The sequence below is a fragment of the Heliconius melpomene genome, chromosome 17 (genome assembly GCF_056956725.1).
Source record: "Heliconius melpomene rosina isolate 202511_hmr_F chromosome 17, ASM5695672v1, whole genome shotgun sequence".
Taxonomy (NCBI): Eukaryota; Metazoa; Arthropoda; class Insecta; order Lepidoptera; family Nymphalidae; genus Heliconius; species Heliconius melpomene.
In genome coordinates, this window is record NC_140405.1 from 2,659,855 (window position 1) to 2,682,562 (window position 22,708).

A 22,708-nucleotide genomic window follows, 5' to 3' on the forward strand; every position below is an offset into this window, starting at 1 on the left:
AAACCTAGTGTGAATACACTCCGTTCGCATTAAGATTCTTCCCTTACCCATTTTACGCCAAATTCTGGAGTGGCGGAACCTAATGCCGCGCTTTGCCTCCACACCTCAGCAAGTGGGAATCGAACCCACAACCTGTCGCCGCTTGTGCCCCTGCGCCACCAGTGGATGCCTCTGACTGGCTGTCTCTTAATTTCTCCGTTTTTTATCTGCGTATAGGTACCACTGTATCTATGTAATGCAATGTTCTCTTATATCAAATATTATATATAAGGAGTACCTGGAAGGTTTATCAATATACCAGGAAGCTGCATTTAATTAAGGAGATCCATTACTTAGCAAGATCCTTGCAGCAATAATAGGGTACAAGTGGCTATAACCAGCTATAACTGGCGATAGACTACGCAACCTGAAACCCGTCTTACACGCCTAATCCTGTATAGGGCGTAGGATGTGATGCGTGTGTCTTACAAGGCACGGTGTGAAAATTTGATATTAACACAGGCACTAATTGCAATAACACAATAATTGCTATAAGTAATAAATCAACATAATAAAATTGCACCATCCCACACAGAGCAGGGCATGCAGAGGGAATCTAGTGTTATGACTCCTTTCCCCATTTTCCACTGAATTCTGGAGGCATTACTTGAGGAGAGCGAAGAAATGAAAATATTAGATATTATATGAAAATATATTCCCTCGAGTGAGTAACGAACCCATCAATTTTATCCTTTTGTTAAATACAACCTATAACATAATTGTTTGTCTGAAGGAATATTCTATTAATTAAAATGAACTATTAGGCAATAACACGAAACTAAGTTTATGTATCTGTTTATTCCATTGCATAACTCAACTGGAATTAGTTGCTCGTATTACCGCTCAAACTAACTTGGTAATTCCTTTACAAACATTAAACTTATGATGGATGTCTTCCCAGAGAGGAGTCGGGCTCGCTGGTCGTGTAGGCTTGTATCAAAATGTTCTTAATGCAATTTTCTTTAAATGTACTTCGTATGTATCTCTTATATTTTATTTAAGCCACGAGATGCGTGAAAATACAGAGAAATGCTTTTTTTCACATTTTATGATTTTTAGCATTACATTTCAATAATTATGTGTTTATAAGACACAATTAGAAATCTATACATTTAAGACACTTCTGTTGCTGAGTGACTGACAGAAAGCGCACAACCGTAACTACGCGGCGTAGAACTATTTAATAGTAAAATTTGGAAGTGGTATGTCCTAAAAGAGTGTAAAGGAGTGAGAAACGAAACAAAAAACTGAATTTAAGTTGTATAGTTGCCGAAAAACAAACTATTTCATCACTTTTTATTAACAATTTAAAACGTCGTTTCACATCCACATTTAGCTATATAACGGCGGCTCAGTAAATAACCAATACCAATTACAATAATACAAATAGCAGACATCATTGTTAAACGATTAGTCCTGTGGCTACGAATGGGCCGCGATTATTTCGCAATTAATGGATTTAGGTGTGTTCTGATTTATATATACATATATATGCGTTATCTATATTAGTACAACGATGGACGACTGATTTAGATGTTTATGTATTTAAATATAATTATACGATTAATATATTTTAATAGAATAATTGAAAAAATCTTAGTTTGGATTTGTGTAATTAATTCATATAAATCAACTCGAAGAGACTATACAGATTCAATTTTCAGGATAGAAAAATAACGGGACCCAACGTAGCACTTTGCCTCAACATCAGAGAATATTATTAGAAATATTTAATTTCCTCGAGTAGGGATCGAACCCACAACCAGTCGCATCTACAAATTCAAATTCAAAATATTCTTTATTCAAATAGTCAATTATTAAAAGCACTTTTGAACAAAAAGCTACTACCGGTTCGGAAGGCAGTTCTGTTGAGAAGAGCCGGCAAGAAACTCAACAGTTGCTCTTTTCAAAATCAATGGTACAATCTATTACATTTGCAACAGCGATGGTACAATCTATTACAGTCACACTATCTGGCACTGGCCTGTCTGTTAATTACAGTTTTTTTTATATAATCAAATAATGCGTTATCATAATAGTATCGCAGAGTACAAGCGTGCGATGTTAGCACAACGGTTGTAGGTTTAAGTCCTGCTCGGGGGAAATATTTAATATTTTCATTTTACTCGCTCTACTAATTAGGTAAAGGGCGGCATTGAGTTCCGACTTCCGACACTCGCCTACACTACTAATTCCAAAACCAAGCAAAAAAAAACTCAGAGAACGGAGTATTTTGACACTAGGTTTTTTTGCTTTCCTGTGATATGCAGCGTAAACGGTGAAGCTAAAAGAATAAGTTTATATTTTATCTTGTGAATATTTCCATAACTATATAAAATAAATACAGAAATTCTAACACTGTTAGATACTCGTTGATGGCGACCACATAACTACTAAAATATTTTGTAATTATGACGTGCCTTTTGGACATGCAAAATAACATTGAAAATTTAATAACGCTATGAATTCGCAATAAGCCTAAGCAACGCTACGCACGGCTGATATAAATTTTCAGCCAAATTAGCTGTGCGTAACACTCATCTATTACACTTTTATAATCTACCTGGTTAATCATAATAAATATTTTTTTTTGGCCTATATTCATAGAAATGGGCAAAAAAAATATGAAATATAATATGGATTCTTGAATCCATGAACTATATATAGTTACTAAAATTCCATAAATATAGCAAAGGAAATTAGGCTTGGGATGCCGGAATTCAGTTACTCACCACAAATAAACAAAAAGAAGAATAAGAAAATAAGATTGGCAACTAATTTAGGCGTTGTTACCTGGTTGCCATAGAGCTAGTAGTATATACCTTAATGACCTTCAAGAATATCTAATGTAACCAGTTAACCACCAGTAATCCCATGGCAAGATCAATTGTTACTGTTATGGCGGTGTCGGACTGCCTGTAAAAGCTATCATTAATCGCTCTACCCCCCCTACCAGACGTGAATGTGGCTCTTTAGCTATGGATGTTTAGTAATGTATGGATGTTTAGTAATGTACTGGACTGTGGATCTTTAGTAATCTTATGTAGTAACCGAGATAACTACCTATAAAAAACTAGCAAAGTAAACGATTATTATCTCAATAACCCTTTTTAGGGTTCCGTACCTCTTAAGGAAAAAAGGAAATCCTCCATCCATCCAAGGAAGTCCTTCCATCTGTCTGTCAAGAGTCTTTATCTCAGGAACGCTTGGAGATATCGAGTTGCAATTTAAATCATATACTCAGGTAAAAATATGGCCGCTTATATCACAAAAAAATCACATATTTCAACAACAAAATTAATAGTAATAATAATCCGGCTGAACTCGAAATTTGATAGCTAGTATACTGTTAGTACTAGTTCAGGAAAAAATCTATATTTAGATGTGAATCCATTATATTTAAGTAATGTGGCTCTTAAATGTGCCAAACAAATTGAGTGTTCATTAAGTAGACATGATTAAACTTAATGTAGATATTAGGTATATATTTAGTGACACCTTTAATTTAAATAAAAGAAAATAAAAAATTAATAAAAAAATATATTTTTATTTATTTTCCTTTTATTCCTTTATTAATAGATAAAGCTAAAAACTCCACCTACGCATAAATAATAACTTAATTTGCGATATTTACAATGAGGGCATTAATTGCTTTGTAAGTATCTAAGAGACAATTAATTAAGATAAAAATTTAATAGACATAGTAATATCTATCTAAATTATTCTTACGACGAATTTATCGTGCAGAATTCTTAACGACGGAGCAGAATAGAATATTAAATTTCAGGCTTATTACTCTAATGTAATAAAGTTATTCTAAATTACAAATAATTTAGTTTATTAATATTACAAATTTTAATTATTATATTTGTTTGTTTTGACGTAAGTAAATGACAATTGGTGAACTTTTATAACCATATATTTTTACGAATATTAATTTACATAAAGTTCTTTTTTCGAAATATTTTTAGAAGTTTCGTAATATCAAAAAAAAGTCTTTATATAGCTAATGGCTTCAAGGACACAACCCTATGCATTTTCTTATTTAATATTATTTCTTTATCTATATATATAAAAGGACTTGTCCTCACTGACTGAGGTAAGACGCACGCACAGCTGTAACCGCTGTGCGTAGAAACGTCAAATTTGGACATATGTTTACTTTCGTAATCTGGACATACACTAAGAAGGGATTTTGAAAAATTTTAACCCTAAAGGGGGGAAATAGGGGTTGAAAATTTGTATGGAAAATTTTTTAAATCGGCACCGATTTTTATAAATTTTGAAATTCAGACTCTTAAAAGTATTTAATTGAACACGTGTTTCATGGTTTTCTTGAATTCTCCCCCTAAGGGTGCAAATAAGGGGTTGAAAGTTTGTATGGAAACATCTTTAAAACGCCACCGATTATTATAAAATTTTAAATTTAGACTCTTAAAAATATTTCATTAAACATGTGTTTCATGGTTTTCTAGAATTCACCCCCTAAGGGTGCAAATAAGGGGTTGAAAGCTTGTATGGAAAAATTTTTAAATCGCAACCGATTTTAATAAAATTTGATATTAAGACTCTTAAAAATATTTCATTGAACACATGTTTCATGGGTTATTAGAATTCACCCCTAAATAAGCACGCGAAGCTGCGCGCGTCCGCTAGTTTAATATATTAATTGAATTTACATTAATTTAAACATAAACTATATCAACAACGGATCAAATTAATTTTGTCACACTGTTAAAAAATTGTGGATTTAAATAGCTTATTTATTGTTCATTCGATGCAATTTTATAACATAAGCTTTACGCAATTATCAATGTAGATACATTCGTTAACAACCTCAATGAGTATTATATACCCGCGTATATTTTAGTTAAAATGATTGATGGAGAAGCGAGGTATTATGTTTTCACTGTTAATTACAACAGAATATAACAACCTAAGCAAATAAAGGATGTGGTTACCTACTTCAAAATTTAGTCCCGCTATACAAAACTCATGTGGAAAGTTAAATTTTAAGAATTAATTTTGGTGTGGTTTTAAACATTTCTCTGATTTATAATTTAATAATTACAAAGATGTACCCATAGATATTTTATAATCATCTTCACGCTGTATCCCGCATAGCAGGATCGGCAGAAGCAGCCAACACTCCGCTTTTCACTTGGCGCCGAAATGCTGTGCTTTGAAAATATAAATTTAAATAAATATATTTCCTCGGATAGGTATTGAACCCACAGGTCACATCATAACACTAGATTTCATCTGTGTCCACACAAAAGGATGTGTGCGAGATATCACGTAAAGCTGATTTTAACAATTTGTAATTATTTAAGAAACATTTTTTAGATGTTTTATGATTTATTCTAAGCTACGACTACATAAAACGACTGAAATGATTAGACCTCTTGTTAATTGTGTACTTTGCATTACGTTTACGCGCAAGTCTGTACTGTAGTATGTTAACAAAGCAATGCTCAGGAATATGAGAGAAACATTGTTCCTTTGGGACAGATAATAAATATTGTTTTCTTTTTCTTTGTATTTTGAACAGTTGAATGCGACGAACTTTATGTAAAATAATTGTAGTTTTATAACAAAAATGCTTTTACTATTGTACGTGGAAAATAGTTTGCTTACTTATACTTTTTAATAAAAAAATACAAAGAACGTAATTGTCTAATTAGTGTAAGATAGACTGGCGACAGGGCCACGGGATCGAGAGTCGTTTATAATTTTGATTACTAAATTATTTTAAATTAAAAAAATTGCATACAAACTAAATAACCTTGTTATTTGCTATTGTATCGTATATAAAAATCGTCCTAATAGAAAATTATAAATATATGTTTTTTAGTCTTTCAAATAGAATAAAACAATACAATACAAATTGTGTACAAGTGGTTCTAAATTCTGAAAATTTATTTAAAGCTTTTCCTAAAGCTTCCTATAACAGTTTTCAAGGTTTATTGACAGATGGCGCTACCTTAATAAAATTTAATTACAGATGTACAAACAGTATTTAATTTTATTATAAATACTTAACAAATATTACACACTTTCTTGCTATTTAAAATGTAATTTTATTTATATGATAACATTTCACTGTCTGTGGATCATAAGTAAAGATTAATATTGCATTTTTTTATCTGTACCTTTAACTTTGTTGATCTTTGCCATGAATATTCCAAGCTTGTTATGATAAATAAGTTGTATAATAATTAAACATATATAGCTGCTTAGTTATAATAAATGTAAAAATAATTGTGTTGTTTATGCGTTAAATTCCTAATAGTGCCTTATAAGTTAAAGTGCAATGTTAAAATAAACTCATGAGGTGTTTCACGATCGGGCTTCATTTGTTTTCATTATGACGAAGCGCCGAAGAATAGTTCAAGCCGACAAAATTATACAAAATGTTATCTACGTCTTTTGTTTGTTAATGTTTTTACAATTAAAAGGTATAATAATTTAACAAAATTTTATATAATTTGATTTAAATACTAATACAGTTTTAGTCATGAATGTATTTGTTTGTTTATCAGGTTATTACTCGAGCGTAAGTAATCCTGTGTTGTTATATTCTACGGCTTCCAATATACGAATAGTAAATACTTCTAAGTTAGTTAAATATAATGCAATAATTAAGGGATTGGAGCAAGGCTCTGCTGTAGATTTCCTATATAGGAAAAATTTAGTATGCTGGTCGGAACAGACTGCGGAATTGATACAATGTATGGAATATAATAGTACACATTCGGGACAGAAGGTAGGTCAATATTCATTTTACAATAATAATTTCCTTACTTTCATCATATTGGAATATTTTTTAAGTAAAACTTCATATACATACATCATATTAAAAATAAAAACAATATTTGTAGGTCAGAATAGTCTCTACAGGCTTAATAACTCCGTCAGGTATTGCAATTGATTGGTACACTGAAAAGATATACTGGACAGATGGAGAAACTAATAGAATAGAAGTGATAGGTATAGATCAAAAATATAGAAAAGTCCTTTTCTGGTCAGATATTGATCTAGCACGGGCAATTGCAGTTGTTCCTAAAGAGGGGTTTGTATAATTTGATTTTCCATCTTATTTAAGAATATTTCATGTTGAATATAAAGACAGTCTTGAGAAAATCAAAACTCACAATCATCTGTGGTGTGGTGTATAGCCTCCGACTGTAAATAATTGTAAATTTAATTCCCACTTTGGGAAAAGTTTATTTTCCCTGCTCTGGTTAGACAAATAATATGTAATTATTTATATATATATACAATAATATGTAATTAATGGTATGTGTTCTTCCTTTAGTACCTCTCTGCCTACAGGACCAAATAGATTAATAAAAATATTAAATTTTTTTACACTAAACTTTGCTGCTTAAAACAATATTTATACAGAAAAATACTTTTAAAAAAAGCAAGAGAACTTTATAATATTCACACTATATTACTTACTTTATAGATTAATGTTCTGGACTGACTGGGGAGAGATTCCAAAAATAGAAAGAGCTGGTATGAATGGAGACCCGGCCACTCGGAAAGTTATTGTTAAAGACCATATTTTTTGGCCAAATGGAATAACAGTGGACTATGACAGCAATTTAATATACTGGGTGGATTCCAAGTTACAATTTCTAGATGTCATAGACTTTAGTGGTAATAAAAGGAAAAGAATTGTTAAGGAAGGACTGAAGTATCCATATGCTTTGACTTTTTTCAATGACAGATTATATTGGACTGATTGGGAGACAATGTAATTTATTTTTCTATTTGACTACAATTTTATTAAGTAATTTTGTAGATATTAATATTTCTTTCAGACACAAATCTGTGCTCTTTTGTATAAGTAAGCTAAACAACAATATTAAAAATATGAACATTTACTAGAGCTGCTATGTTGCAGTGGGACAGCATCTGACTGTAAATGTGGTGATTGTGGATTTGATCCTGATTGTAGAAAAAATATTTCCATTTCCTCTTCCTATTGTACAATTTGTGGTGTTCAATTCCACCACTCACATCTCAAATTTGAGTAGAAATAGTAGCACCAAATGGTCCACAAAGTTTTCCCTGCTTATCTATATTTATAAAAGGACTTGTCCTCACTGACTGAGGTAAGACGCACGCACAGCCGTAACTGCTGTGCGTAGAAACGTGGAATTTGGACAGATGTTTACTTTTGTAATCTGGACGTCTACTAAGAAGGGATTTTGAAAAATTTTAATCCTAAAGGGGTGAAATAGAGGTTGAAAGTTTGTATGGAAAAAAAAATAAATCGGCACCGATTCTTATAAAATTTGAAATTCAGACTCTTAAAAGTATTTATTCAACACATGTTTCATCGTTTTCTAGAATTCTTCCCCTAAGGGTGCAAATAAGGGGTTGAAAGTTTGTATCGAAAAATTCTTTTATAAAATTTTAAATTTAGACTTTTAAAAGTATTTAATTGAACATATGTTTCATGGTTTTCTAGAATTCTTCCCCTAAGGGTGCAATAAGGGGTTGAAAGTTTGTATGGAAAAATTCTTAAATCGCCACCGATTTTTATAAAATCTTAAATTTAGACTTTTAAAAGTATTTAATTGAACACATTTTTCATGATTTTCTAGAATTCTTCCCCTAAGGGTGCAAATAAGGGGTTGAAAGTTTGTATGGAAAATTCTATAAATCGCCACCAATTTTTATAAAATTTGAAATTTAGACTCTTAAAAATATTTCATTGAACACATGTTTCATGGCTTATTAGAATTCACCCCTAAATAAGTAAGCGAAGCTGCGCGCGTCCGCTAGTCATACTATATGCAGCAGCAATAAGTAGAAAACTAAGAAAAATCTATAAAATTAGACCAAAAGTGCCTAAAACAAAACATATGTTCTTAGGATAATCTACACATGGGATATAAACACGCACACTGGTTTGAAGGAAATTCAAAGATCTGATTCAGCTCCAGTTGACATCAAAGTTTTTGACAATAGCAGACAAGTGATGCCCACAGGAGACTATCCTTGTAAGGATAATGAAGGATGTTCCCATTTGTGCCTTTTAGCTCCTTATCCACCAGGTAATTTATGCACGATTTTTTATTAAATTATTAACATTAATAACACTTATGAAAATGTTTTTATATTAAGCATACAAAAGCTAGTATTATTAAAAGGCAAAATATAAATAAACCTTTCACACATTTTTGGAAATTAATTAAAATTTTGGGAAATGTAATGTTTTGAATATTGGGTCAAAAGTGGGGAATGTAATGTCTTAACATTGGGTTCTCCCTGCCTAGTTTGCTATATATGGGATACACTGTAAAAAAACTATAAAACTAACTTCTGTTTTCAGGTTATGTCTGTGCCTGCCCCACAGGGGTAAAACTAATAGAGGGCAGTAACACAACTTGTCACAATGGCCCACAGTCTCTACTTCTTGTAGCTCAGAGATCTATGATATCTAAAATATCTTTAGATTCATCAGATTTCACTCCATACCCTTTACCTTTGAAAGATTTGAAACAAGCTCTAACAGTGGATTTTGATCCTAAAACTGAATATATATATTGGGCTGACAGTTTGGTAATTCTTTTTATTTGTAATTCAATTATGACAATAATTTATTTAAGTTGCTATGTTTTTATATTTCATATATTATTATAAATCTTGGGTTTGAAAAGAATATTGAAAGTTAAACAGAATAAATACTTATGTGAGCTTATTTTATAGGTAAGCTTTTTCTCTACATAGACAATATGCAAATGAAACACTACACTATTTGTAATAAAATAATACATAAGGTTCCCTGCACTGATGTATGCAAAATACAGTATGATACTAATAAAAAAATAAAAAAAGACATTTATGACATGTTTATATAAATATAATTGCAGTCTAAAACAATATCGAGAGCGCGTCTCGATGGCAGTGAGCAGTCCACAGTGATACACAGCAGCGGCAAACCAGATTCCATTGCAATAGATCCTATAGCAAGAAATATTTATTGGACTGACCCTGTTTCCGATACTATTACTGTTGCCAGATTAGATGGCAGCTCTAGGAAGGTATATGTTTGTGACTTTAAACATTTTTTTTAGTTTGTTTTAAACATAAAACGGGCAAAACTTTCGAACGGCGATAGTTGTGGGTTTGATTACCATTCAGGGAAATGAATAGTTTAAAAAACGCGCAGAACACCAAAGTAAGCCTAATTAAGTTTGTTGTTAATAGCTGGAGTTTAATAAAACATTTATATATTTTTTTTATTTGTGGGTATAGTTTACTAATAGAGTTATTATTACTTAGCGGTACACATTGGGTAAACTAAAATATAAAATAACATTTATTTGGTTTTTGAATATAGCAGGATTTAAACCCGCGCCTCTTGGAAACTCCATAATCGAAATGTCATTATTTATGCTTATTATATATATTTATTAAATTAACCAATTTGACTTTCATTATTTTACAGGTAATAATCCACGATGATCTATTCAATCCTCGCGCCATTGCTTTGCATCCCACTGCAGGATGGATGTTCTGGTCAGACTGGAATGAGAAAAAACCCAAAATAGAAAGGGCTAACCTAGACGGAACCGATAGACGATTGTTAATATCAGAAAAACTAACATGGCCCAATGGCATAGCTTTGGATACAGTGAACAATAAACTTTACTGGGGTGATGCTAGAATGCATAAAATAGAGGTATTGTATATTATTTCTTGTTTTGTTATTGTAAATGATTACATACGCACGCACTGATAGATTCATGCACATAGACACACTGGCGTAGTAAATTATTAGTGTTATAAATTTTCCGAAAAAAAAGCGGAAAATAAGACATTTTTTTATATAAACCGGCAAATGCAGATGATTTTTCTACTTTTTTTAACGAATTTTAAAGATAAATAATTATTAAGATTAATTATAATTAATAAGATTAATTAATTTATAACGAATTTACTTATAGTTTGATCGATTGCTAATTTACTTAAAGTAATATAAATATTCAATAAACACAATACATTTTATTAGGCCGTCATGACGCAGGCATTCGACTGTAAACGCGACGTTGTTGGCTTGATTCCCACTCAGGTGAAAGAAATATTTAATGGGGCCAAGTTCAGCGTTCACCTTAGTCAATCTGTCACAACATGTAATGCCTTCAGAATTCTTAAGGAAAATGGGGAAGCGGAAGTGTCTAAATGGCGAATAGAGTATCTTAATCCTAGGATTAAACCTAGGTTTTTGCCTGCCTTGCTGTCTAAGGTGAAAAAAATATTTGCATATTTTGATTTCAGGTGTGCAACATGGACGGTACAAATAGAACAGAGTTACACAGCAGTGACATCCTTCATATATTTGGTTTGACATTACTAGGACAACAGTTGTACTGGACTGATATGCAAAGGCGGACCTTGGATAGGATTAATAAAGATACTGGTATGTTTTATTTATATATGATTTTTATGGAGACATAGAAAGATAAAAAATAAATTTAAATTTTTATGACTTAAGATAAAATTTAATTAATCACTTATATAAATAAATAAAGGTGGTGAAAGACAATCTGTGGTGGAACAAATGGCAAATATGATGGGGCTGAAAGCGATACGGCTAAAACAGCCACTTGGACAAAACGCGTGTGCAAATGCAAATGGCGGATGTTCGCATTTATGTTTTAATAGACCAAACGATTACGTGTGTAGCTGTCCGTTAGGTGAGTTGTATAGTGTTTTTTTTATTTTAACGATATATATATTTTTTATACAAGCTACAAAAGACCGTAACAACTCACGAATAAATTTAAGATATGAGGATATTATTAAAACAAGTAATTTTGTGTAAAGTGTATAAATATATAGTTTTAATATTTTTCTAAGTAATATATCTATATTTTACCATTATCCCCAGGTTTGGAACTGAGTAACGATAACAAAAATTGTATAGAACCAGAAGCGTTTTTAGTATACAGCAGAAAAAACGTCATTGGTTTAATTAGCGTGGAAAATGAAAATAATGATGCGGTACTTCCCATAAGAGAGTTGAAGGAAGTCAGGTAATTACAGTTTTTAATATATTTCATTGTCATTTAAATTGATTTTAGTTTTCGATTCTACATATGTATATACAGACTACTCCATAAAGCACTGCTGCCAGTGCACACCTACTAAGAGTTCTCAACTCAACACACTGGTTCTACAGAACACGCACTTTGAGTCCATCCAATAACGCACCGGTGCTAGTTTACAGGCACTCAGAGTACGTAATAAAGCACTAATTCTAAGGCACACGCACTTAGACCACTCGATAACGCACAGTTTGGTGGGTACAATTTCTTACCCTAAAAACTGTGCACTAATCATCAACACCATATTAGTTATTCTTGGTTCCTCGTTCTTAGTTCATGAGCAATCAACTAATTAACAATCGCTAACTTAGTTTACAACCGCCTCTTAATATATAAGAATTATATCTTTAATTTATGAACTATTATTTTAAAATTTAATATTTTTTTAAGTATAATGTAATGTTCATAAATATAATTTTTAGTAAACTCACATTTTAATATTTTTGCAGTGCTTTAGCAGTTCATGTGTCGGGTTCAAAGATATACTGGTCTGATAGTAAAAGCAAGACAATTAATCGTTGTTCAGTAAATGGAGCTAATATAGAGAGGATACTGGAATGGGTTGGTTTTGTGGAAGGTGAGCTTGATGGTGTAAAATTGTTGCTTATTTTATATTATAAAGTGGAGGATATGAAAGAGAGTGTATTATCACTAATTTCTATGATTGCACTGATATTATTTGTGAAGTTAGGAAAAAATGTACTATACTATACTATAACGCCCAATATTAATAATGTATCTCCTATCTCCAGTTAACGTCTATCTCGTACTGTCCGACATATCTATCCAATCACTAACCTGCATGCCTACCTCCATCTCTGTCTATTTCAATCTATGGTAGCAATTTTTGGATTAGGATTGGTTATTAACATTGGGCGTAAGTCTACTTCAAAGGTCTCCATTTGCTATATATTAGGGAATTATGGATTGAATTATTATGGATTGGTTTCTTTTATAAAATTTCTTTTACATCATGTAACATTTTAGCTTTAGTAGAACTATTGAACTTGTCTTGATGTCGTACTGACTATATACGCCGCAACGGTTGTAGACTCCATTCTCACTTGGAAGAATGAATTATTCGAGTTTTTTTTCGCGTCGAGTTCCGCTAGAAAGTAATAATAGGTTCCCACGGCCTACCTTGCTATTACAAAATATAGTGTAAATGTATTTTTTTTTCACGTATTTTACAGGCCTGGCAATAGACTGGTCAGGTCAAAACATATATTGGACAGATACAACAACTCAACGTATAGAAGTTGCAAGGATAGACGGTTCCAGTCGACGCACCCTTATATGGCAAGGGCTGAAAAGACCTAAAAGTATCGCTTTGGATCCACGTAAAGGGTAAATGTATATTAATATATATTCGCCTTTGAGTTTCAAGCTTTGTCTAGAAATTTGGATGGTTCGTGATGAACGGAATGTGTTAATATTAGGTTACTTTTGCTTTTCCTATGATATGTGGGATTTAGCGATAAGCTTCAAGCTCTTATGAAGCTTCCCATATTATTTAAATATACCACCCACTGTCATAAAGCTGAATTTTAATGGCTCAAAATGTACAAATATCAATATTAAACGCTAACTAAGTACCTTTCCAAGCAAGTTCAAGTCCCACTACGTCCAAATCCATACATTTTCTTTAATATTATTTACATTATTTCCAGCTACATGTACTGGTCAGAGCTAGGCTCAAAGACAATAAAGCGCGCTACAATGGACGGGAGTTCCACTACGGTTTTATTCGAACAAGTGGGCAAAGTTCAAGCTCTGGCCATAGACTATGAAAAGCGAGTTATATACTGGGCGGCTCTAGATACGCCTACTATAGAATATGCATTCCTTAATGGGACCGGAAGGAAAGTGCTAATTGCAAATGTCTCCATGCCGTATGCGTTGGCTTTGTATGGAGATAAACTGTTTTGGGGTGATTGGGTTACAGGTGTGTTTTTTTTTGTTATTGAGGACTAGATGAAGGCATAGATAAGGAAGTATTTTAATTGGATCTCTTTTTAACATGCATTCTCCTTTTAAGTAATTATCTCTTCTTTAACATACAAGCTTCTTTAAGTGTTCTCCATAAGACGGAACATTGGCGAAGTGATTATTGCTCTACAGGTAAATTCGGAATGCCATAACAAAGAAAAGAACAAATAATTGAGGACATCGCGGCCCAGTGCCGTTTTGTGGAAACGCAATAGTTGTGGATTCTTACCCCACTCGGGGTAATATTTTATTTATCTCCTCTATTAAGACAAAGTGCGTTGCTGAGTACTACCATTCAATACTCAAGTTCCTCCTAAATGTGGAGAATGGAGTGCCTTGATATTAGATTCTGTCAGCCCCTGTTATAATTGCGATATAGTATTAAGTTTGTGAAAAGTGATTATAAGTATCATAGGGCATAGAATGTTTTAATTATTTCATAATATTTCTTATGTTATTTTATAATTAAATTTAAAAATAAATTAACAGGTTTAGTAGAAGTAGCACAGAAAACGAACAGCACCAATCGTCACACAATTCACAAACATTTAGACTACATATCGGATTTGAAGGTGTACCATCGTGCAAGGGACACGCTGTCTAACCAATGCGGAGTCGACAATGGCGGTTGTTCGCACCTGTGTATGCCGTTACCCAATAATGATTACAGATGCGCCTGTCCCACGCATTATAAGTTGAATAGAGATAATTTGACATGTTCAGGTCTGTTTTTCTTTCTGTTTGCAGCCCTTATTAAGTCTCTTTATTATCTGTCTCTCTCTGTATGTCTGCATGTCAATACCCTTTTTTTCTTCATTCCCTTGTTGCAACTTTGCCACTCGGAGCGTCTCAGAATGTCTTAAAAATTTGTAAGGTATCTAAGGAACAGTGTCTTATCACTAGTTTCCATCAGCTTACTAAACTATATATATTTTGCTATATTTTTCAGAACCGGAAGAATTTTTGTTATATGCCCAAAAGAATGCGATTGGACGTATATTAGTTGCGAATGGCGAATGTAATGAAGCATTTATTCCTTTGACGGGACTTAAAAGCGTGAGAGCTATTGAATATGATCCTATTAATAAGTAAGTCTAATAAAGTACTCTTATTTATTTGTTTAAATTTGCTTTTACATGGGAAACATTTATATGAAACTTTTTTTCAATTATGTATAACTGTTTGGAAGCAAACACTGTATGCCCAATGTCTGTAATTCTGTTCTCATTCTAGTTCTGCTTCATAAAAATTACATTTAAATATAGTGCAAAATTTGTTTTAAATTTATTAGCAAAATTATACTTGAATAAAGAATCAATTATATAAAATTTAACATAACTATACTTTTATCGCTGGGAAATGCGTTTACGCAGACCATTCGTGTGCAGGACGGATGGTACTGTGGGACTTCGCGCAAAAAGCCCGAAACTACCCACTAAATTCCAGCGGAAAATCTCTCCACTTATATGAGACGCCACAAGATCGTCAGGGCATGTCACTAGGGCGCCTTAGGAAAGCCCGCCTATTGCGGGCTACTGCTGCCTTCAGGGTGCCCCGGGGTTTTGTTTCGATAAATCTGTTATAACCTTATACGTTTTCAGACACCTGTACTGGATGGACGACGACTCACATTCTATAAAGCGGGTACCCATCTCGTATTCTACCACGTCCGCCGTTGCTGACTCCTCCGTGGTAGTGACCGGTCTCTCCCGTCCCTTCCACATGGTGCTCGATGTGTTGGGAAGGACGTTGTACTGGACTTGTTTAGACACTGACTCTATTAATGCTACTTCTATTGATAATAACTCTTCAACTGGAATTATATTGAGAAGAGAGAATATGATGCCGAGGTTATTGGCTTTCCATCAGACTAAAAGGTATGTGTAACAATTTATTTTATAATAATAGTTACATGTTTTAGTCTCCTACATTTTATTCCTGTTTATAACTTTGTCTTTTTTTCATCTATAACAGAATACTGATCTGGAGCGACGCGGCGCTCAACGCCGTGATGCGCGCGGACGTGGACGGCGGTGCTCGCGTCGAGGTGGCGCGCGCCGCCAACGTGTCGGCGTTGGCGCTCGACCACGCCACGGACACACTGTACTGGGTAGTCGCGCGCCAGATCTACGCCGCTGACCTGGACTCGCCTGCTACGTGAGTACAATATGTATATTTTATTTATGTTAATAGATATGGAATTTAATTAGTTGGAAAAAGGTACTTTTGAATTTATAATTATGAGGTGGGTACTACAGTAAAAATGACTGCAAATCTTTCTATACGTAAACATTGTTCCCCAGGCGCCGCGTGATATGGCAAGGCGGCGCAGTGGGCGCGCTGGCGGCGTACGCGGGCGCGCTGTATTTGGGCGGCGAGCGCGCGCCCATGCGCCTCGCGCTGCAGCGCCGCGACGCGCCCGCCGCGCCACTGCCGCACGTCGCTCGCCTCGTAGCCGCCGTCGCCGTCGTCAAGGTATGTAGTCAAATCAGCTTCACACTGTATCAAAGTAATAGAGTTACGATTTTATTAAAAGTATAAACTTGTGTAAATAAGTGTGCACATCATAGTTTGGAAAATATTTCATTCGTTATTAAACATTGACTTTTACTGATACATGTTTTTTGTTTTCAATAAACACATAAGAATATGTACAAAACACGCGTTGCTGCATACATTCAATTATCCGAATGCCTAACGACAACAATTAGTCCGATTAATCGAATTTGGACATTCCAGGTATCTCGCGAGCACCCGTGCTACGGCGGGCGCGCGTGCGGCGGCGAGCCGGGCGCGTGCGGTGCGGGAGGTGCCTGCGGCTGCGGCCTGCGCTGCGCGCACGAGCGCCGCGCCTGCGCGCCTGCGCACGTGGCCTGTGACGAGCCCGCGCACTGCATACCCATCGAGTGGAGGTTATAATGAATATGAGATATTCGCTTTAGTGAAATAGATGATCATTTTATGAACCTTACTTAACTAAATATATCATCATCAATCGTCCCATGTTGGACATATGTAGCTCTTTCCCTATTCTCGCCACCACACACGTTCTTCAGCTCTTCGTATCCATCCACTTAATACCAACTTCTTTGGATCCTCGGTCCATCTTGCAGAGGGTCGTCCCACCGGATGTTTTATATATAGGTAGGTATCCCCACTCAAAGACACGTCTACCCCAGCAAGCGTCGGCTTTACGACAAATACACTCCGCCCATTACCACTTCAGGCTACCAATTCTTTGGGCTATGTCAGTAACTCTGGTTCTGCTCCGGATTTCCTTATATACTCGTATAGTCAAAAAATATAGACTTATTTTTTTAAACGGTTTTTTTAAATAATATATTTCAACTAGAATTAACTAACACCAAACGTTCTCCACTAACAAAAGGTGCGACGGCCAGCGCGACTGCGCCGACGGCTCGGACGAGGCGCGCTGCGACCCGTGCGCCGGCCTGCGCTGCGCCGACGGCTCCTGCGCTGCCGCGCTGGGTGCCTGCGCCGCCGGCGCCTACTGCGCGCGTGACCCGCTACCCGACGCCTTCAGGTTGCCAACATTACTACCGCTATAGACGCGACCGTGCGGCAAAAAAATCAATCGAACAAAAAGACGATCGATACGTCTTCTTTTAATATATTAGATGTCATTGTACACTCACTTCACAATCGTTACATTTAGATTATTATTAAGTATCGACAATCAAATTTACTATAAGTACTTTAGCAAATCACAAATGAATCATCATTTAGATTTATACAAATACGTACTCATTATTATATTAATTGAACAGATGTGACGAGCGTCTCTGCTTACCACCGAAGTTTCTATGCGACGGGCGCGCGCACTGCGAAGACGGCAGTGACGAGGCGCCCGCCATTTGCGGATATGTTCATAAAGATCAGGTATTCATATGAATTTATTATATGTCTCCCATGATATGTACTAGATTTAAAACGTATATAAAGTTAAAATGAGTTTTCAGTTGGTATTGAATAATAGAGTGACATTTTATTTTGAAATAAATATTTTATTTCTATATAAGTTTATTTTAATATATTTTTATTTAAAATATTTTGATTTCTTTGATATTATATATATTGGTGTAAGTTGTCGAGCTATTTATCTATTATTATACACAATATTAAAACATACATATTATACCAGAAAAGGTCTTAACGCTACTTAACTGATCTACGCTCAACGTTCCACTAGTTCAACCTTTGTCATATTTATCTAATATATGAAAATTAATAAATGTAATTACATAAAAAGTACAGCAACCCGGTCTAACCACTTTCCAGGTAGTGTCCCCGACGGGCGGGCGCCAGTCGCACGCGCTGGTGGCGTGCGGCGTGGTGGCGGGCGCGGGCGCGGCGCTTGCGGCGGCGTGGGCAGCGCTGCGCCGAGTGAGACGCGCACGCCGCCCCCCTCCCCGACCCGCCTTCGCCTTCAAACCGGACCCGCCGCGCCCCGCCAGGGACGTGTTGTATGAACAGTCAGTTTGCTCGTATATTATGTAAATTTGTTGTTAATTTATGTGTTGTGAGAGTTGTCGAATTCGTCATATTCATTAAACGCTAGGATGGTGTACCAGCACAGCATCTGTCAACTGTAACTATAATGGTTATGGGTTTGATTTCCACTCGGAGAAGTGAATTACTTATGTATCCTTGTCTCTAAAATTTCATCATTTAACACGCGTTGACTCTACATAATTGATCGGAAGGTGGGGGCTATTACTACATCTACTGTATTTACCCTTACGTTAAATTAACAAAAAGCATTGACATTTTCCACAGAACAAGTGTATCCGGTACTATGTCACCATCAGCTTCGGCGTCTGCGTCTGCGTCCGCGTCGGGGTCGGCGTCGGACAGCCTGTGTGGGCGCTACCCGCGGCCCACCGCTAACCCGCCGCCATCGCCCGCTACGCACCCGCGCCGCCGCGCTTACCGCCACTACCGCACGCACCCTCCGCCGCCCACGCCCGCCTCCACCGACGCCAACGAGTCTGAGTCGGAACACGCACGCGCGCCGCCGCCGTCGCCCGCGCCCGCGGCGGACTGGTCCGCCACCGCGCCGCGCGCCTAGACCCCGACCCGTCCCTCCCTCTTCTCCCGCACACCCCTCTATGTCATACAAGACCCTAACCACCCGCTACGACAAGCTCACGTAACTCACTCGCAACTTACTAGAACAAGCTGTCGTACAGTTCGGTTGATGAGTAGTGACCGCCCTGATATTAATAATGAAAGAAGAAGACTGCATATTTAATTGTAGGATTTTTCTTACTTTTCATTTATCTTATTCTCTACCTTCAGAGTGGTCATGACTCGTCAACCGCACCCCACTTCTCGCTGTCCTCGTCTGCGCCCGAAAACTCGCGTAGCACACTCCCCCTTCCCTTCCCGAAACTAGGAACTAAATTAAGAACCTTAACCTGACCCTGTTTAGACCCTATAATACATGCAATTGGAGCAGGTTAATATACCATTTTCAGCATAAAATTATTTTAGAATGTGAACTAATTATACTTGGTGAATTTGCAAATGTTTCCTAAAACTACTTAAGAGCTATCTGTATTCGAATATAGATAGAGTTTAATTTTAAACGTGAGTAATTAAGGATTCAATTTAGACATGACTGTTACCGTGAATTATTCATAACGAAACAACGATTTATGCCAATTAAATATTTATTAATTATGGTTACTTTTCGTAAGCAATTAATATGTTCAATATGATATTAATTTAAAGAATAATAACATTAGCATGTACAAAAAACGGTAAGCTATAGATAAGAAAGTTTCGTCAAGTCAAAAAAAATCATGTTAACTTATGTACAGTACTGCACAGATTTAAAGTTTTTTTTTATTACTGCACAGTTTTTTTTATATATTATTTTATTCCCGAGCATACCCAACTTAACTTCAATCCGGCCATGACTAGCAAGCTAAAAGAGTTATTTGATTTGGTCCAATTTCAGTAGTGGGCGTATATTTTATTCGGTTATAAGATATGTATGGTACAGATGTTGGAAAACATAACAAGATAAGAAACTGTCCTAGTTACTATATTACACTCCTTTTATTTTTAATTATATATTGGTAATTCAAGTAAATTATTTTTCGTTTTTTTTTTATCAGAACAAAATATGAAATAATGACACTTTTATTCTCAAGTTACTTCAAACAAGTGTCTTTTAACGTACGTAACACTCACAGTATTTTTCATATTTATCATCTTCACGCTGATAATTCACACTTATTTAATTAACATATTATTTATACAGGGTGGAAGAGGCAGCGCTTCTTTTATTGAAACTGCATATATTTCAAACCCACACCTAAGAAATTAATCAAGGTACCTCAACAGTTTGGACGTAGGATTTTTTTTTCATTTCACGATTTTTATCCATACCTGTAATTCGTGTGACGCACACATACGTGTGCGTCGTTTTCGATTTGACAGGTAAGTGCGTGCGTGCCTATGTTATACTTTACAAATGGCGTTTTATTTTAAAACGATAATTTTATTGTTTATTTTGTTTGAAAAAATAACTTTTTCATTTTTGGGAATTATGTTTTTTCCGAATTATATTATTTAGGCTTTTATAGAGTAGTTAAAACTGTGGTTTCATTTAAAGTGGTGCTGACAATTCCACCCTGTATAGTAAAAAAAAATTAAGTAAATATTGCTTTATTCAACTCAACAACAAATATTAATTTAGTAATATAACTAATTCACAATTTTTTTAATATTAGTTAATAGGTACGTATTTATTACATAAATAAAATAAATGTACTTTTTAAATGATGATATAAGATAATGAATTTATATCACAAATAAGAGCAATAAATAACATAAATGGATGCCATATTATTAGTTTTATGCGTATAATAAAACAAGCAACCGCTGTTTCTTTAACTTTTAATTAACTTTTATACCAGCGTACGCTTTTCCCACAAAACTGGGTAAGCAGAGGAGATATAGTGTTAAACGGAGTGTCCGTTTCCTACTTTCAGCCCATTTTTTTAAAACAGTACGTGTTCAATGAGTTCTTGAAAATTCTTTTCCACGAGTAGTATGTATAAAACACTTAGTACATATTTATGTATCGGGGCCGTCGTGGCACAAAACAGTGCGATTGTGATTTCGATTCCCACTTAGGGGAATATATTATTTTCATCGCTCTATTAAGTAGATAGATTGCGGAGCTTGCCTCAACACGTAATATTGAGCGGTGCGCCTGTTTCCGAAACTATCCGAAGCTTTTATATCTGTTTCGGTTACGATTGTTCGATTCGTTATTCGATTGTTTCGATTCCATAACAAAGCCAACTATTTTATATTACTATTCAATAACAAGCACTAATTCTTTAACCCATCCATATTCTATGTGAACGTTCGATTTGGTGCTATTTCAATGTTCGTGCCTCAAATCTAGTTGTATAAGTAACTAAATATTGTAAATATTATAAAGAATTGATTGTAAATAAAATCTTATTGTCTTACTTATAATATTAATTATAAAATAGTTTGTATTATAATTTTATACGATTATGAACTTCGTCTCTTAAGTTCATACTCATTTAATCGTTTTGTTGTGCTGTCCCTTTCTAACTGTTGTAAAAAAAGACGGCATATAGTTATTTGTCTAAAACTATCAGGAATTTATTAGATAATAACATAAACAGAAGGTTAACTAAAGCGTAAGCTTTAGTGAAACTTCAATAAATCAAAACTCAGCTTCACGCTGTATCCCGCACACAGCAGTGTAGGCAGGGGAAACCTAGTGTTATATCACCCCGTTTCCCACACTTCTTTTATATAACTTTTTTTGTATTATTTACTACTCCTTTGTGGGTGGTTTTTTTGTACACAATATATTTATTTATGATCGTCTTTTAATTGAAATATTAAGCGTATATGATTGTTCACTAAAATATATTTAAATGAATACATACTATTATATTTTTAATATAAGATTACACTAAACTAATTGTCAGAATTCTTCAAACGCACAAAATAAATAAATTTAAAAATCTTTGCATTAATTATATTTACATATAAATAACAATTGCTATACAGAGTAATTCCAACCATGATAAAGATGCGAGTTCTTTATACAATAAGTTTCAAATTCATAATCATGTTGAAATATTTAAATTTTTGCATTTGCATCCTCAACGCACGTTCATACTTCCATAGCATTAACATTTAACTCAACAGTTTTTAATAAACATTATTATGTACATATATATATAACTATCACATTTTAAACTTTATTAAAACATGTAAGCTATAATTCTATAATTTTGATTTATAGTTAATAGAATTTGTTATAATGTTTAAGGATTTTCGTAAACGTTGTACAGACAGGCTTGTATCCATTGAACGATACTTGTGTGGGCTGAGATTGACGTTTTGCTAATAAACTTTTGTACCTGTTTATTTCGTCTCTTTTTTATTGTTATTGAAATGTTCTAATTGTACCTTTTACCCCACAAATACTCAAAAATTAACATATGATTATAAACATGGTATTTGGGTAT

The 22,708-nt window shown here is 34.5% G+C and overlaps 1 protein-coding gene across 1 annotated transcript; it reads left to right on the top strand.

Annotated features, from left to right (window-relative positions):
- The first annotated feature begins 6,203 nt into the window (after positions 1-6,203).
- Positions 6,204-22,607, top strand: arr (low-density lipoprotein receptor-related protein 6). Its single transcript, XM_085200252.1, has 24 exons — positions 6,204-6,497; positions 6,582-6,805; positions 6,921-7,111; positions 7,511-7,801; positions 8,929-9,110; positions 9,389-9,618; positions 9,930-10,100; positions 10,508-10,741; positions 11,338-11,479; positions 11,592-11,756; positions 11,951-12,095; positions 12,617-12,744; positions 13,361-13,514; positions 13,838-14,112; positions 14,646-14,879; positions 15,106-15,244; positions 15,758-16,033; positions 16,131-16,313; positions 16,460-16,631; positions 16,896-17,068; positions 17,545-17,700; positions 17,945-18,056; positions 18,456-18,649; positions 18,954-22,607. Exons 1-24 carry the CDS (start codon positions 6,407-6,409, stop codon positions 19,243-19,245), a joined length of 4,554 nt encoding a protein of 1,517 aa, XP_085056378.1. The 5' UTR covers positions 6,204-6,406; the 3' UTR covers positions 19,246-22,607.
- The last annotated feature ends 101 nt before the right edge of the window (positions 22,608-22,708 follow it).